At 39.5% G+C, this 17,478-nt stretch overlaps 2 protein-coding genes across 3 annotated transcripts; one reads left to right on the forward strand and one right to left on the reverse strand.

Annotated features, from left to right (window-relative positions):
• Positions 1-110: 110 nt before the first annotated feature.
• On the reverse strand, positions 111-7,967 carry zgc:86896 (uncharacterized protein LOC415190 homolog). 2 transcript variants are annotated; one of them, XM_061089601.1, is made up of 10 exons: positions 7,826-7,967; positions 6,926-7,037; positions 5,932-6,036; positions 4,620-4,842; positions 4,313-4,420; positions 3,145-3,351; positions 2,813-2,888; positions 1,505-1,695; positions 822-912; positions 111-329 (listed from the first exon to the last, which is right to left on the reverse strand). In XM_061089601.1, exons 2-10 carry the CDS (start codon positions 6,987-6,989, stop codon positions 324-326), a joined length of 1,071 nt encoding a protein of 356 aa, XP_060945584.1. In that variant the 5' UTR covers positions 6,990-7,037; positions 7,826-7,967; the 3' UTR covers positions 111-323. The 2 variants fall into 2 exon arrangements, with proteins under 2 accessions (XP_060945584.1, XP_060945585.1); XM_061089602.1 differs by having other exon boundaries at positions 6,926-7,070.
• Positions 7,968-8,755: 788 nt separating this feature from the next.
• Positions 8,756-17,029, forward strand: prkar1aa (protein kinase, cAMP-dependent, regulatory, type I, alpha (tissue specific extinguisher 1) a). The gene is made up of 11 exons (XM_061089334.1): positions 8,756-8,806; positions 9,805-9,992; positions 10,223-10,390; positions 11,463-11,554; positions 11,644-11,705; positions 11,793-11,839; positions 12,332-12,490; positions 12,607-12,667; positions 12,770-12,891; positions 13,113-13,194; positions 14,069-17,029. Exons 2-11 carry the CDS (start codon positions 9,819-9,821, stop codon positions 14,239-14,241), a joined length of 1,140 nt encoding a protein of 379 aa, XP_060945317.1. The 5' UTR covers positions 8,756-8,806; positions 9,805-9,818; the 3' UTR covers positions 14,242-17,029.
• Positions 17,030-17,478: the final 449 nt, after the last annotated feature.

Here is a 17,478-nt window from a genome sequence, read left to right on the forward strand (position 1 = left end):
CCACATCCGTCAACTTATATCAAATATATGCAGTTGGTAAAGTAACAGTTTAACAAAAATGATAAAAGGTCAATACAGTAACTACAAAACACAGAAATGCAAAGTACACATTATTAAACTGCATTTTTCATGTCTCTTTATTTGAATTATGCTTTATTCACATTAAGAGCATAAAGCACATGTGCACACAATCTTTTCAACTTACTTAAAGACTATTGCATATTTCCATGTACACACACACCCATACATATATAAGCAGATGGGTTTACTGGCAGATACAGTATATTCCTCAGTATGTCTGCCATCCTTGTATTCGTTTTGGTTCAAGGCTGTGAAATGACAGTAGTAACATGTTAGAATTGATCTTTGTGCTAACAGATAAAAGTCACTCAGCAATGTGTTTGCATATCAGCTGGCAGCTGACACTGGGAGCAGCCATTTACTGCTGAACATTCAGCAGTAATTATCAACATGAAAAAATCTCTTTTGGAGCATTTTAACTATCATAGGTCTCTAGACACATTTCACAACTATCACTCATCGGCTCAATGTTAACCTTTCATGTTCTGTTTTTTTTGAGTCATCTGTTTTGGGGGTTTGATGAGATTCAAACTCACTGTCGAGGCCATATTTGCAAATGAACGATTTCCATAATAATCCATAGCTATATTCTATTCTATTCATATTCTACATTCTACATCCTATATTCTATGTTCTATATTCTATATTCTATATTATACAGTAATAACCTCACATAGCAAAATCTTATTTACAGCTTCACTTTTGTGTTGAAGACAAGAAGAAGAGTCTGACACGTGTACCTTAAATTCCCAGATCACCATGGCTCCATCCAGACCCACACTACTGTACTTCTCCACTTTGGCTTTCTCCCCTGATACAATGCACAGCTGCCTGCAAGACCAAACAAAAGAAAATACAAGGCTTTTACAAAAGTGTGATCTGTGTAGCTTTTACTGTTTAATGCAACTGGCATAGGGCCCAACAGTCTCATTTTGAAACCACATTTAAATTCACTAGATCTAGAGTTATTTGGGGATTAGTCCAAATTTAACACGCTTATACTCTACTCTCAAATATCAGCTTGATTTGTTTTTTCAAGAACCATGTATTATTCTCTCAGAAATCAATGAAAATATTGGAAAAAGTTCAATCTTGCTATGGGTTTTTCCCTGCAATACCACATCCTTCAATCAAAACCTGTAGTAATAAACCTTGTCAGAGCCTCCCAGCAGCCCAAGCTACCCCATTTAAAACACGAGTGAAATAACGAAATAGCTATGATGGATTGTTGAGCAGACAAATAACTGATTTATGACTGTAGGAGAGAACACAGTTTATATTAATGTTTGTACATATGTGCTACATGCTACAAATATGCCTTACTAACAATGCAATTTCACAATTTCATATGTACCAGTACTAAACAGCAATTTAATCTGTAACCCTCCTTGTTGAATGTTGGGGAAACGGCAGTGTCCCTTACGTGATGCTGTTCTGATGAAGGGTCTCTAGCTCGTTGCACTCGTCCTCAGTCGCCCTCTTGTCCAGGTTGCGGAAGTGTTGCATCGCTGACATGCTGCCCTTAGACGTCCGCTTGGGGATGTCCAGCTTCTTCACAAACTCCAGGGCACCAGGACCAGTGTAGGTGAACAGGTATGGGCAACAGTTATGACCCTGAGAGTGACACACATTAGAAATATAAATTCTAATACTTATATCCAATGTAATCTTTGTTACAAGCATATACTGTATGTGGTTAACAGACCCAAATAACTACAACAGTTAAAAATCAAGGACCCAAATTCTAAGAAGTCAGACCCATTTGCATCTGAGTCAGTAGTGGTTCTCTTACTGCTACCCAACCCCTTTCTTGATTTCTTAAATAATTTAAAATATCTGAACATAACCACAGATTTAAAATATTTTTCTGAATGGGGTATAACTGGAGTTTTGTTTGTGAAAACAGATGCCTACTGCTGCTGAAACATGGTTAAGGAGTTTTGGGGACCAACATTAAAACAAAGACCTAAAATATACTGCGTCGATCCATAGAGTTGAATGGGTTTGTCCTCAGGATTCATGATTGGTTCATACTTGATTAAGTACAGTTAGTGGTCAACTCTTCAACTCACAACAGTCAAAGACTTTGATCAGACCTTGGGCTAATTGCACTGATGATCAGATCACAGGTGCACAGCTCTAAGTAGTGATAAGTACACACCCAAAACAAACATAGACCTCATGGCTCAGACCACATTTGTAGATGTTCTGGTCTACATTATTATGGCATTGTGTATTATTTCATATCACTTTCTTTAATATAATTCACACTTTCATTTAATGTCTTGGTTTTTTAATGAAATCTGTTTTACTTTCTTTCTTCCTGTTCCTAGAACCCTGATATGGAAGGTCAATGGCCTTAATCTACCAGCACGTTTGTCCCTTATCTTAATGCTGCGGCTGTAGCGGCATATATACTTTGATTTGAGAGCCAACTGAATGAGTATGTACTTCTGTTAACTAAGTGGACGTCAGCTGAGTTCTTAAGTGCAGCCCAGGACACATAAGCGTATACACTGCTAAAAGAATGTGGCCTTAATGCGTTCTCAGTCCATCTTAGTGCACAGCCACCTGTACTTAGAACTGTCCACTTGTGATTGTATCGCCAGAGACATGTTAATGCCAGTTATGAACAGGGTCTATCTCATACATGGAGTTGCTGGACACATACTCACATTGTTCACATGCATTCCACACATACACACACAAACATAGAGCAGGTGGTAGTTACCGCAGCAACAATCTCAGTGGGGCTGACAAAGAGGACACTCGTCAGTGGCAAACGGTCAGTGGTCAGCTGGGTTATCCTGAACAGACAGAGGAACACTTATAGAACTTAAGTTTCAGTCAGAAACTAAACTAAGACAGAAAATATAAGTAATTGATATTGAGGAATCTGAGATATTGAGGTACTGCTGAAAGACTCAGTCTTTAGTCTCCATTTTTTACCTTCTATGTAAAGGGCCTTGAGATAAAGTATGTTATGATTTGGTGCTATAGAAATAAATTGAGTGTTCCCACTGGCCATACTGACAGTTTAACTTGCTCAGCTGCAGTACTCACTCCTTCTTCTGGGCAGCATCAGCCACATTGATGCTACTGTTGTGGGCCACCCAGGCCAGCTGATCTCCGCTTGGGGAGAAGGAGACACTGTGCACCCAGCCTCCACAGTCCTTATTCTCAAGCAGGACCTCACCAAAAGGCATCTTGGCGCCCCAGGCGGTGGGTCCAGGCTTGTCCTCGATATCCTTGATGTAGGCAGAGAAAACCCTGAGAAGTACAGAGATCTGATATAAATTGTGGGCGTCAGTAGCCGATATTGGTTTGCTTATTTAGGGCTTGTTGGGCTTGCTACTTAAACTAATATACTGACTTTGCCTGACACTTTGATCGAAAAGAATAAAAGTCTTTGAATGGATCTTCATTTGTATATACATGTAATGATTTTGAAGCTTCCTCATCAAAAGAATGTTCTTACACACAAGTGCTATTAGACGCTCAATCCTAGCATTATTCTATAACTATATTTTAGTCAAATAATCCCATGAAAACACTATGTTTGTCTGTCTTCTGTAATGTTGTACCTTCCTTACCTGTCTCGTTGTGAGGGGCTACATCTATTTACACAGTCACATTGTGGAGACTTTTCTTCTTTACGGGGGCCATAACCAAGTTCCCATAAGTAAATCATTTCATTTTGTTGCAAAGAGTTGTTGAAGGTTGTTTTAGGCTAAGATTATGGGTTAGTCTCCAGGAAATTAATGTTTGTCAATGTAATGTCCCCCGAAGTCATTGAGACACGACTGTATGGGTGTGTGTGTGTGTGTGTGTGTGTGTGTGTGTGTGTGTGTGTGTGTGTGTGTGTGTGTGTGTGTGTGTGTGTGTGTGTGTGTGTGTGTGTGTGTGTGTGTGTGAGGAATAATATATTTCAATATGTTTTAACAGACAGCAGTAGCAGGATGCATTCATCTGTCCATTGAATTTGTTGACTGCAAGAAAAATACAGAATAATGCCGTGATGTTAAGATTCACTCCTTGATTATGTCTTAGCCCTTAATGGTGGTCCGAAATTTCCCACAATTCCCCTCCTCCTTCTAACTAATACAACTCAGTCCTGGACTGACTTTATTTCAACTTTCTGGCATCTTATTCAAAGCTTTACTCTGGCTTTTTGTTTGTGGAACTGATCAGCTTTGCTTCGTCTATCTCAACTTTGTTTGTGAGCTCCTACCTGCAGTGAAAGTCTGCAGAGCCAGCAGCCAAGAGGATGTTGTTAGGATGCCAGTCCAGACTCAAGACTGTGGATCGAATGGCCTTTTTGATGTGCTTACTCAGCCACCTGAAATGAAGGGAGAATGAAAGAAATAGAACATTTGCCAAGTTCACATTCCTAAGTTAAAATCAGGGCCAGTCAGAGTTTTGGTGGACGCTGCTATATACTATCTATACATAAATAAATGTTCTGGACTGTGGTGTTTGACTTACAGATCTGACAGAATTGTCCCTAAACAATTCAATTTGATCATATTAATGCTCACCAGTCATTTTCCTGCTCAAAGTAGCAGACAGAGATGAGACGCGCTCCGCTGCCCAGGGCAAACTTGTTTTCCAGAGGTGACCACTTCACACACGTTGCTGCTCTGTTGATGCGCACCAGCACCAGTGTGGGTTTCCACACACCATCCTTCAGAGTCCACACATAGGCGTTACGGTCCGAGGCACATGTCACAATGCGGTTGGACTCTGGTGCCCAGTCAATGCCTGTGGACATAATCAAAGGTATAATAATGCATCCATAACTGCTAGTCTTCTAAGAGTCTTAGAATATAACAGAAAACAGTTGTCAGTCATCACAGAGATCATTTAAAGCCACACAAAAGATCTATTTCTCCAACTTTTGGTCAATTGGTGAGATTTGATGGTAATTTCCCACTGTCGGATAATCTGTAAACTGGATGTATTATGGGGTGGGGGTTGATGTGAAAACTACTATTAAAGTAGTCAACAAAGAAACATAATGTACCTGAAACATAAACTTGGACACAAATTTTGATTATGATCATTTTTGGAAAGTAAATTTGAGGATAACCATGTAAAATTTTCATCAGGAGAAAAATCATACGGATATTCCTTCACCAAGTCTTTCTAACTGTGCCCATGCATGTGCCTCTTCTCTAACGTTGTTCTCCTTCTCAATTGATGGTGTAATGAGCTCAAATGCTAATTTTATGACTTGGACATGGATGACATCATTTCTGGTGGGTCTGGAATCGTTTCAATTACATTAGCAGCACTGAGTCACATAGAAGATAAGGCGTCTGCTGCTGATTGAGAAAAAAATAGGAAGATCAGCATTTAGCTTCTTATGTGATCAGAGGAGGCTACTTCATGACGAGAGTCCTCAACATTATCCTTTGTCTCAGACATACACTCCTCAATGTCACTTTTACTGTCAAATAGCTGCAGAAAACCTTTTCTTAGATGCATGAAGAGAAAGAACACAGAGCGCCAAGAGAAATGGTTTAGAGAGTTGCTGTGGACCCCAAAGCAGAAGGAATATATTTAAAGTTGTCCCTATTAAATTAGGAAAAGTCATCTAATCTGAAGTCAAAACTAATTTGAATCATTTATTAAAGAGACGTTAACCGTTGAATGGGGTCCAATTCAATGAAGAGGAAAATAGGAGGGTTAAATGTACCTGGACTGGTCATTATTAAATGTGTGATGCAAAACATGTTTCTACATACAGAAATAGTGCAGGTTAAGCTGTTTGTAGGCCACAGAAGGTATGTTGTCGAACAAGTCATTTGCAAATCTCCTGCAGTCACAGTTGGCAGTAAGTTACAGTACCTGTAATATGTCCACTGTGCTCACTCAGCTCATGAATCTTGATCCAGTCTTTGCCTTTCTTCTCATAGATGTTCACCACGTTGTTGTTAGGGCTTACTGCAATCTCTGTGAAGAAATATAAGTTCAAAAGATAGGCACTGTAACCATTTTAAACTACCATAGTGATGTGCTGAGATCACTAAATCTTCATACTCAGAAAGGTTCCGATGAGCATGACTGGGGAAACAGTCAGATACTGTCTTCTGAAGATACCGTAGATAACAGTTGCCACAAGTTTATAGGTTTTGGGGGGGGGACTCATGGGAGAGATCCTCTGTGAAGCATGAACTTTTATGTAATCTCATAACTAATTGTGGTTGTGTGATCTCCCATTGAAATCGAGAATACTGAGCCGCTGACTTCAAACCCGGTTTTTGTGGGTCAGTGTTTTTGTGCTGTCTCAAGATAGCAATTCACAAACAATGTACCTGACCACACCTCGTTTTATGGCCCATGTGTGCTCAAATGGGGACAAGTGCATTTGTTATTCAAATGAGGTGGGTGCTGGGTGGGATTGTCAGTCTGAAACTTGCGTAGACACTTGTTTCATGCTAATCTAAACTCGAACCTTTCGCATCGGATGCAAGATAGGGCACCATGTACTTATTGACACACAATAGTACTGATCCTGGGTTAAGCTATAATGTGAAACACACAGACAGCAATAGACGTAGTACAGTTGGATGTATGCGGTAAAGCTCTTTGAGTCCACTTCCTGTATTGATAATCTGATTCCCTGTGGTTCTCCAGGCAACATTATGCAATTAGAGGAGGGAGAAAATGTATCAGCAGGCTGCAGCGCAAGTTTAGACCACCATTTATGAGAAAGATACAGGCATGTGATATATCTATGGCCACCCATTTCACTTTATTTATATCTACACATAGGATTCTATATGTGTGTGTTATACTCTATGTGGAAATGCAGACTGGTGATGTATGCAGTTTCACCCACGGGTCCTGTCTTTGTTCCAGGTGTGGCAGGAGATCGGCTCCAGGCCAAAGCTGTAAAGCGACATGCCTGAACAGGGGCAGAGGAGGCTGCTGGAATGTCAGGAGACGTGCAGCTGCAGGTCCCAGGATGAGATTAGAGATTAACACTGGGAGACATTTTGTGAGAGACAAGGTTTTTAAAGCACAGCCAGTTTCCAATATATGGGTTGAGAAACGATGCGGCTAGTGAGATAAACAGTCTGAAGTATTGCATTTACTAAATCATTTTGTATTCAATTGTTTTTAATCTTTCCTTTTATCACCCCAAGACTAACTTGATCTAATTCTGATGTTTAAAGTGGATGAATTCACTTTATGGGCAGACTTACAATAGGGGCACATGTTGTTTGCTATGTGAGTAATGAGCGTCAGATAACTACACCTTTATCAGTTGTGGTGCACTATGAGCAAACACGCCGTAACTGTTACATATTGTACTGTATTTTATGTACTTTTCTTTTTGCTCGAACAGTTAACTGGCCATGGTGGGACAACACAAACCTTAGATGTTCTAATTCACAGGTGTCACCTTGTAATAGTTTTACATTATTTTCATTAAGCAGAGAACTTACTATTTAGATAGGAATTCTGTCTAAATAGACACTCCCTCAGACCGAATGGTATACACCCAAAGCAATACTTTTGTGTCTTTGTATTTTACCCTTATATATTAAAACAGACACAAGAAGAAAGAATTAGAAGCAACATATGTTACATGAGACAGCCTGAATGTTTGGAATGGAGTAATACTATTCTCTTGCTGTATGGGGCAAATGGAAAAAACATAACCAGTTTTACAGCAAACAGAAAGAGAACACGATGATTAGATCTAATAACAACACTGAGAGCAGAGATCACTTACGTTGGTTGTGAATGTTTGGTCTAGCGGAACTGGTGGCGGTGGTGGAAGGTACAGAGCTGTATTCGTGGACTCTGGGCAGTCGACACGAATGGAGCTGTGCAGTCTGACTTGGTGAAGGAAGTGACTGTGGTATTACTGAGGGCAGTGAAAGAAAGGTGGGTGTGTCTGCTCATAGCTGTTGAGCAAGAATCTTTTCTGGATCGAGTTTGTTGTGATAAACCTTCCCACTGTCCCAGTTGTCCATCACCATGTGATTGAGATGTATAAAAAATGTAAAAGTAGACGGTTAATGATTAACTGGTGTAAATATACACACACACGTAAAATGCTTTTGAAACTTTTTAATGAGTTACATAAATTGATTGTTTGTACGATTTTTCTACATACTTATGGTGATACAAATTTATAACTAGATAAACAATCATGATTACGTGTTACATTTATCATTAAAGGCTGACATTAAAAATAACAATGGATTGTTGTGACAAAAATTTTTATATTCCTCCACTTGTCTTCTAATACCTACCATTTTCATTATACATTATTTTGTCTATAAAAGTGTGACAAATGTCCAATCTTTGCAGATCATGGAACTTCTACATATTGTTTTTGTCCAATCAAAAGTCTCATTCAAACTTAGGATGGTATTAAATTAATTTAAAAACAATACATCTTTACATTTTCTTAGCTGCGACCATGATTGGTACATTGGCACTCGGAAATAATTTAGAGATTAATCATTAAAAAAAACCTGATACATTTTCCTTCGATTTCAGATTCAGGTTGTCGAATAAACTGAATCGTCTGTGATCACCGTGCAGTGGGTGAATGAGCCGTTTGTTGTTTATTTGTTATGATTTTATTTCCGGGTTTTTCCAGTTCTGAGTGTGTGGACTCTTGTTTTGAAAGGAGTCATACGGAAGTGGGATTCTCTTCTGTCAGAAGTCAAAAGTATCAGGACGTCGCGTTGTTTGTTTCTCGGTGAGGGTTTTTATTCAAGGTCTTTGTTTGTTCAAGGTCTTTGTTTTCACAGTGTGGATGTTTATTCGCCACACACTTACGAACCCGTTTAGCAGTTCGACACTTCTTGTGTCTGTAAGCTGTATTTTCACAGCATTTACACACGGGACTGTGGCTGGCTAACAGTTAGCGCGCTAAGCTAACTATTACGTGGTTGGTATTCGAGGCAGCATATTTACTGAAATCCTCGCCTTTAATAGCGTATTCATTTGGCAGAACTTGTGATGTATTGATTCAAAATGTGATGTGCTGGTGTTTGTTGGTTTTGTCCCTGGTAACGTTACACAAAATGTTAGCTAGCCGAAAGTGGCTTACTAAAGTTGGCTAACTATTCCGTAGCTTTGCTAACCTTCTCAGTACTCTAGCACACTCTACTAACCGTAGTAGCTAGTTGGGTAGCTAACTACTTGATTTAAACGCAAGGTTAAGTGTTGAACTTGACTGTTCTTTACATGACTGTACTTTAGAGATGTACAATGGAACACCACTGTTTTACATTCATCATTTGACGTTTGTTTATGAGAAGCTCAGCAGCGTTGCCAGATCTGTGGAACAAAACAGACCTCAAAATATGCCACTGCCAACCCGTATACCCTTATGACGGCATACAAACGAATGTTTTTCTAATGTTACGTACCAGCATTGAAAGCAGTTTACCCTAAACAGTTCTTTAACCAAAGTCATAGATTAACCTTATATGATAAGATTGCTTGTATTAGCATGAATGAGTTTTTGCTTTCTCTTCCCTTTTCCTCCCTCCCCCTGCCTTTATGACTTTAATTAGTTGCTAACATGTATTATATATGCATTTACTCCATGGAGTTTGGTTCGATGAAAGTTTTGTATGTTAGGAGGAGTAGGATTTTGTTTTTTCTATTTCCTGTCAGTGCGCATGTTGCATCAATTTGCATCAACAGCTCCCTGGTTCTTCAGTGTGTTTTCCACTCCTCTTTTTCTAGGCCACACGACAAAGATGGCCTCAAGCAGTACAAGCAGTGAGGAAGAGCAGAGCCTCAGAGAGTGCGAGCAGTATGTGCAGAAGCACAACATTCAGCAGCTGCTTAAAGACTGCATCATCCAGCTGTGCACGGCACGGCCCGAGCAGCCCATGGCCTTCCTCAGAGACTACTTTGAAAAACTCGAGAAGGTGGGTGCTGATACATACTGTGTGACAGCTATGGCCCTGAAACCCCATTACAGTCATTTGTTTATTGCAAATAAGAAAAGATTTATCAATTCAAAATAACAGGTCTCGTTGCAGAATAAAGTACCATGTGTTGTGTTTTTCAGTCTTTGTTTTGTCATCACAGCTTAACCATTCACAGTATAGTATACACAGTCACTCAGGTGTGGTTTTGTGTGTTTGTTGACAAGCAGGAGGAGGCCAAGCAGTTGGCTTCACAGCAGAAGTCTAGCTCATGGTCAGACTCCCGTGACGATGAAGTTTCTCCACCCATGAACCCTGTGGTGAGGGCTCGGAGCCGGAGAGGAGCCATCAGTGCTGAGGTGTACACTGAGGAAGACGCAGCCTCCTATGTCAGAAAGGTCAGTCGTGTGTCAAATGTTGCATTCACACACTGTCTGTCATCAAAGCTGCACAAGTCAGTTATATTTTATATTAATCTATTGATGACATGTGCAACATGAAACAGGTTGTTTACAGAGGTGGATCCGCAGAGAATAATTAGCAGCTCTACTGAGAATCTAATAATATTTTAATCATTTTGGCATAAAAAAATAAATAGAATAGAAAATAATGCATTACACGTGCCAGATTTCGATGATATTGCCCCAAGAGCTGTTTGCAAATTACCATTATGAAAAGCAATAAGTTGTGGATGGGTTTGTAAAATGAGTTGCTATTGTAAGGTTCGCAGTACAAACTCAGCCAGGTAACGCTAGAAAGTGTGTGCGTGTGTGTGTGTGTGACAATTGGAATTGGTACCTCTCAACTAGTGCTGCTCAATTATCGAATAATCGAATTTGAATTTCACGGAGGAATGAGACACCCAGCCCTCATCGGTGATTACATGAACCGGAAGTGAGTGACACTTACGGTTACAGTCATTTAAAGAATAAAGCATAGACTTCAGAATAAGGGCACAAAATAATCATTTGAATATTCGTGATGTCGATATTGTCCAAAATAATCGTGATTATGATTTTTTCCATAATCGAGCAGCCCTACTCTCAACCAATTATTGCTGTTAAGCTCAAATACCAGATTTTACATATTAAAGTTAATAATCTTTACTAAAGTTAATAATCTTTATTAACTTTAATACTGCTTTCAAGGTTTTATTGAAAGGGTTGTAAACTTTGTACAAACGGAGGTGGTTCTCAACACGTTGTAGGGACAGCTCACATCAAGTTTCGGTCATTCAAACTGTAAGTTAATCAATGTCTAAAAAATGGCCAATTTTTTTGTTTACCAGTTACCTTTTGTTTCATACAAACTTCTTCATTGTGACATAAGTGGTTCGGTTCAGTAGTCTGCTACAATATCTAATGCAACACTGTTGTTTAACAGAAGTGTGACAAGTGAGGACACAAAGGGCCATTGAGAGTATTATTTTGGTTTTGAATTAAAAGAGGCGCTTTTTTTTTCTTACCTAAGGTCATCCCAAAAGATTACAAGAGCATGGCTTCCCTGTCCAAAGCCATGGAGAAGAATGTTCTGTTTGCTCACTTGGACGACACTGAGAGAAGGTAATGGCAGCAAGAACTCCAGTATTCTGTTAATAAACCTTCTGACAGTCACCAGCTAATCATCTCACTTTCACTTACTACTCTTGCAGTGACATCTTCGACGCAATGTTTTCTATCAACTACATTGGTGGAGAAAAAGTGATCGTACAAGGTGAGTTTATGGAATCTCAAGTGTTATGAGACTCTTGTTTCTCTTCTTTTCATTCATTCATGGAACTCTTATTTTCTCCTGTTGCAGGTGATGAGGGAGACAACTTCTACGTTATTGACCAGGGAGAGATGGACGTAAGAACCCTTTCTCTGTCATGCTTATAGGGATCGTCATCTTTTGCTGTTTACCTAGATGTGCTTAGGTAGTTCAGAAAGGGAAAACATTAAAGCATAATTAACAAGACTACAATCATACATATTTTCATTCTACTTACAGCCTGAGTTGTTTTGGCCTCCATTGTTTGTCTGGTATGCTGTGTAATGAAAACAGTTTCACAATGTGATTTTAATCGGAAAATGGCATTGTCGTCAAATTATTTTATTTCATTCTTAAAATATTTGTTTGACAACTGTCAGGAGTCACATTTAGACACATGATCAAGACAGATGTGAAGAAAAAGCTGCTCATTTAACTGGCATATGAATGTTTTGTTAATCTTGAGGCCTTGAACAACAGTCTTGACGCTCACGCTAGTATTATTCCGACCATCATATTGTACATACAACATTTGTCCCTGCTATGTCAATGGAAAGAGCAGCACCTCTCTGCTCCCTGTCTTCTTACAGGTATATGTGAACAGTGAGTTGGTGACCAGTATTAGTGAGGGAGGTAGTTTTGGGGAGCTAGCTCTGATCTACGGGACCCCCCGAGCAGCCACAGTCCAGGCCAAGTCCAATGTCAAGCTATGGGCCATCGACAGAGACAGCTACAGGAGAATACTGATGGTAAGCTGTGCAGTGCTGCAAAGTCACAAAAACTAACCTGACTAAACTAACTATGTCATAAAAGAAGAGTTTGATTTTGAAAAGTTGAGATATAACCACAATCATTTTCCTTTTAGGGGAGCACTTTGAGAAAGCGCAAGATGTACGAGGAGTTCCTCAGCAAGGTGTCGATCTTAGGTGAGAACTTAGCTCTTTGGTTTTGTCTTCTTCACATTCGCTTTCTTGGGCTAATGAATCCAAATGAGAGAATGCATTGACCTGATTGTTGTTCCTGGGCAGAGTCTCTGGATAAGTGGGAGCGTCTGACGGTGGCTGATTCCTTGGAGAAGGTGCAGTTTGTGGACGGCCAGAAAATAGTGGTGCAAGGAGAACCTGGTGATGAGTTCTTCATCATCCTGGAGGTACAGAGAATTAATAATGTTCTTTATCATCACTGTTTCTGTCAACTGTAACAGTATCTAGTGTGTCCCAAACTGGTCGGTGTAGGTTGTTTGGTTCATCATGTGAAACAAAGATTGTCAAACTCTCTCATTAGATTTACACACAAAAAGATGGAAAACGACTGAAAAATCCTGTTGGTTTCTGGTATATGTAGTTCAAGATGTCTTTGTTGTGTTTTCAGGGGACGGCAGCGGTGCTTCAGAGACGGTCAGTGGATGAGGAGTTTGTGGAGGTTGGCAGACTTGGTCCGTCAGATTACTTTGGTAAGTCAGGCAAAGTCATTCGCATTAACTACATGTTTGATCAAAACGGACTCTTTAGCCCTGGTCTAACTGTCCAACATCTCTTTCGCTCTATATATAGGAAATATGCCACAGGGAAAGCTGTTTTTTGAATTTGCAGGCAGAGGCGGAACTAAACATATTAATTAAGTGCAGATATCACAAGGTTTTGTTTACAGTATATGGACACAGTGTTGGTTCTTATCACCAAAATCTCTCTTGACATCTTTGTCTGGGTCTTCTGTGTGTATGGCACCGCTTTTTCATCCTGATATGATTGCTTTGTTGTAGTTTTTTTAATTTTTGCATCTGTCACTCTGACATTTGCATCCACACAGGAGAATGTTTAGAGGATCAGTGCTTGTCTGACAGCAGCTTTAGTTTGTTAGTTCTCCCCCGACATTAGAATGTATTGCCTGTGATCACTTGGGATCAGGTCTCTCTTCTCTGTGCTATATGCAAATATACATAAATTCTGTTTGCAAAGAAGTTGCTTTCAGCAAGTGACTGGAGATAACTGATGCTCATTAACTGATTATGAATTTTTAACCATCAAGAGTAAAATTATCTATTTGGAATGGACTTGTATCTGTTTTACAGTTTGCTGCTACCATCTGTTAACCTTAAATCCCTTATTAGCATCAGTGCTTCTTCAGTCAATGTACCCTGCCATGTAGTGCAGTACAGTATACGCATGCTTACAATATCTTTGTGGGTAGGCTGTTAAAATGAAATTAGACGCATGGTGTGGATTTAAAACTGACAACAAAATACCTGAATTATAAATGAGGAAACCATCAGCAGTCTGATATGCTTGTGTGATCTGATTAGATGGTGTTCTTTCCGTGTTTTCCAGGTGAGATCGCCTTGCTGATGAACCGGCCCCGCGCGGCCACTGTTGTTGCGTGTGGACCCCTCAAGTGTGTGAAACTGGACCGGCCGAGGTTCGAGCGAGTCCTGGGTCCCTGCTCTGACATCCTGAAGAGAAACATCGAGCAGTACAACAGCTTCGTTTCACTCTCGGTCTGATCTCGTCTGATGCAGGGTCCATCAGCAAACATCTGCTACTCTCTCATATGTAACCACACCCTCATGATCCATTCTTATTTATTGTATGTTTTTCCTTTGTAATCAGAAGATAGACTGCGTTGCTGAAGCTGTAATCCCAAAACCAAATAAGTGTGTGCATACACTTACGTAGAACATAAAACTGAACTGAAATAATGGTGTAAGACTGACTGAGCTCAGAGATCAGTCACCAGTTGATCAAAGGTAACTGTGAGCCGATCAAGACTGGTCATTTAAAAATGCTGTCAGTGTATTTATAGAACACATTTTAAAACAGGCTGTAGTGAAAAACATTCAGACAGTTACAATGAGATTATTCACATAAAAATCCGCAAATAATCAATACGAAATATGAACTGTTCTATTGTCACAGTAAAACTTCCACAGTGTGATGAGCATAACAACAAATGTTATGCTTGGCTTTGCAGCATTGAGTCAAACACGTGAAAGTGTGAATGCATTCAGTCGGCTTGCTGTGCACATTTTAAGACTTCAATAAGATACAGTGACTGATGGTTTTATGCTAAATGAGGAGGCTTATGCTTTTTAAGCTTTTTTTGTGCTGCTGGTCTTTTCCGTTTGTCCAGATACTTTGTCACATTAGCAGAAGGGTTTGGGGGGGTGGCAGTGTTGGGTCAGTTAGACAACCGCATTGGTCCAGAATCTAAAATGTCAAATACATTCTCTGTAACATTCGTTATCCGGGTGCCCCTCTGGATGAACTTTAGTTACTGTGGGCATCTTCTGACTTTCATCTACCGCCATCATCAGGTCAATATTTTCAAAGTAATTTGGTGAACATGCTAAACATGATACCTGCTGCACACCTGTAACATTGCCACTGTCAACATATTGGCATGTTGTCATTAGCCTCACTAACATAGCTGCAGACACTTAGGGCCTGAGTTTGTTGTTTTTTTATATCTATTTTTATATGTTGTTGATTTACCTTATAAACACACTTTTCGGAGTTGCCTTGACACTCACATTCTCACTTTGCCTGCATCTAGTCTAAGAGTTTGACAGAAGTACCAGCAGTACACCCACAGTATGGGTTTTTTAAACCATTTTTTAAATGAGAAAATGCACAATTATGTTCAGATTAAGCTTCAGATTTAGCTTAAACACTTCGGTCATTTATCATTCTGTCTCATGGTTTTCATTACTCATTGCTAATTGGAAATGTAGCTTTGATTTCATCATTTTGGGTGTAACATACAGGTTCTTACATTTGACTGATCAATTTTACATCATTAATTAATTAATGATAGGGTGAAAAAGAGTGAGGACATTTCAAGTACATCTTTTTTTCTTTCTGCTCTTCAAATGTGATCCCCTCATGTCAAATGCTCCATATTTACTTTTCAGTTTCTGTTAAACGATTCTGCAAATATCCCTTTAACTCCACTGACTTGATCACAGTTGTTCTATTTAGCCCTCTGCTTCACATATATAAGAGTAAATAAATATATTTTTGCACATTTTGTGATAAACAAAACTATATTATGGGAAAGAAAATGTTTATATGATGGTAAGTTCAGTGTTTGTGTGCGTCTTATCCCATAATTTAAAGAGAATGTAGGTCAGTACTTACAGAAAACAACAACACTTAAAACAAAAGGTTGGTGTCTTTTGTCTGCCATTTAGATAGGAGCTGTGGGTGGTACATGTATCTGTCGGCGTCAAACATTTTTCTGCACTAATACATGGAAGACACTTCATCACAGCTAAGTTCCAAATATAATTGAGTTCCAAATTAGACCTTAAGAGACGATGCTGTGGAGGTTTTGATTGGTTCAGTTTAAAAAAAATACTTTGTATCAGCAACTGAAAGTGGGTTCAAAAGAAGTTAAATGGCTTTGTGATCATACGTATCAGTAATGATGACCTCATGTTTTAGGCTGTTAAATGTAACCGTATGAATTAGTTGAAAAACAATGGATTATTGAATAAGGATCCCAGTAAGTTAGTCGTGCATTTACTTAAAGTTGGGAGACTTGTGAGAGACAGATTTCAAAAAACAATTGTCGTTATCATTATATATATATATATATTTTCAGAAATTTTTTTCAAAAGCCTAAAAAGGTACAGATACAGCCATACAGAAAGTTTGGGCTAAACTTCATTACATGACCACAGAATAAGTGAAGAAGAGATTGGATGTCTTGTTTGGGACAGACTCGCGCAGTGGACACATTCCAGATGATTTCAGCAAACTGAGCTCCACCAGTAAACTTGCCTTATGCTCTTCAATGATCCTTGTCACTCTGTTTTGTTCTGTTACATCTTCTTATCCAGTATTTTCTTACATTCCCTTAGAGGTCATTACTGCAGCAAGTGCAGGTCATGGTTAGTTTTTGCCTTGACATTTATTTAGTTTGATGTTTTTTCTGTGATAAACGTGCATCCAGAGTGTTGAACCTCTCCAATCTGTTCTTGTTCACTTGCACGACACTCGTTGGTCATATGTATGGTATGGTGTCATCTTGACTTTGGTACTGTATTATTTATTTTAATCATTACACTTAGAGTATTTGTCACTGAGTGCTGTCTTCACGCATAGGTAACACTGCACTGTGCTTAGTGAAACACATGCAGCAGTCTGCCGTCGCAGAGGACCAGTGTTTTTTTTTTTTACAGTTTGTACGCCTTTCTAAGAGTGATTGGAGTGACTGCTCTTCAATGTTCCTGTGTTTCTCGGTAGGACTTCCTCACAGTAGGTCAAGCAATAAAAAGATCAGTGTTTTCATTGTGTGTCTGAGTAATTACTATTGCATACTCTTGAGGCTCATATCCTTCAGTGCACGCAGGATTGATCTGTTTCTGAGGGGTTTGTACTTTTCATACATATTTCCTTTCCTTTCTGCCTCCTCTGCTGCAATTCAGAGGAAAATTAACTTTTTACTTTGGTGCATTTATTCGAAAGTCATAGTTACAACTGCGTGTCTGTGATCAGATCATGAGACTCAATCAGTAAGAGCCTACATCACTGTTGACATCCTGTAAACCAAAACACATAAGTTGCCTCTGCTTCCGCCTGCCAACGCTGCAGAGACGTCTGGGTTGTAAACCTGCCTGAGTGGAGAATCTCCTTCTCTGTCATGTGAGGCAGACTCCAGCCCCCCTGGAGAACGTCTGTTCACTGCATGTCAGTAGGTCAGTCACTCAAACAGTCAGTCAGTTCCCCTCTGGAGCAGA

Source organism: Limanda limanda, chromosome 17 (genome assembly GCF_963576545.1).
Source record: "Limanda limanda chromosome 17, fLimLim1.1, whole genome shotgun sequence".
Taxonomy (NCBI): Eukaryota; Metazoa; Chordata; class Actinopteri; order Pleuronectiformes; family Pleuronectidae; genus Limanda; species Limanda limanda.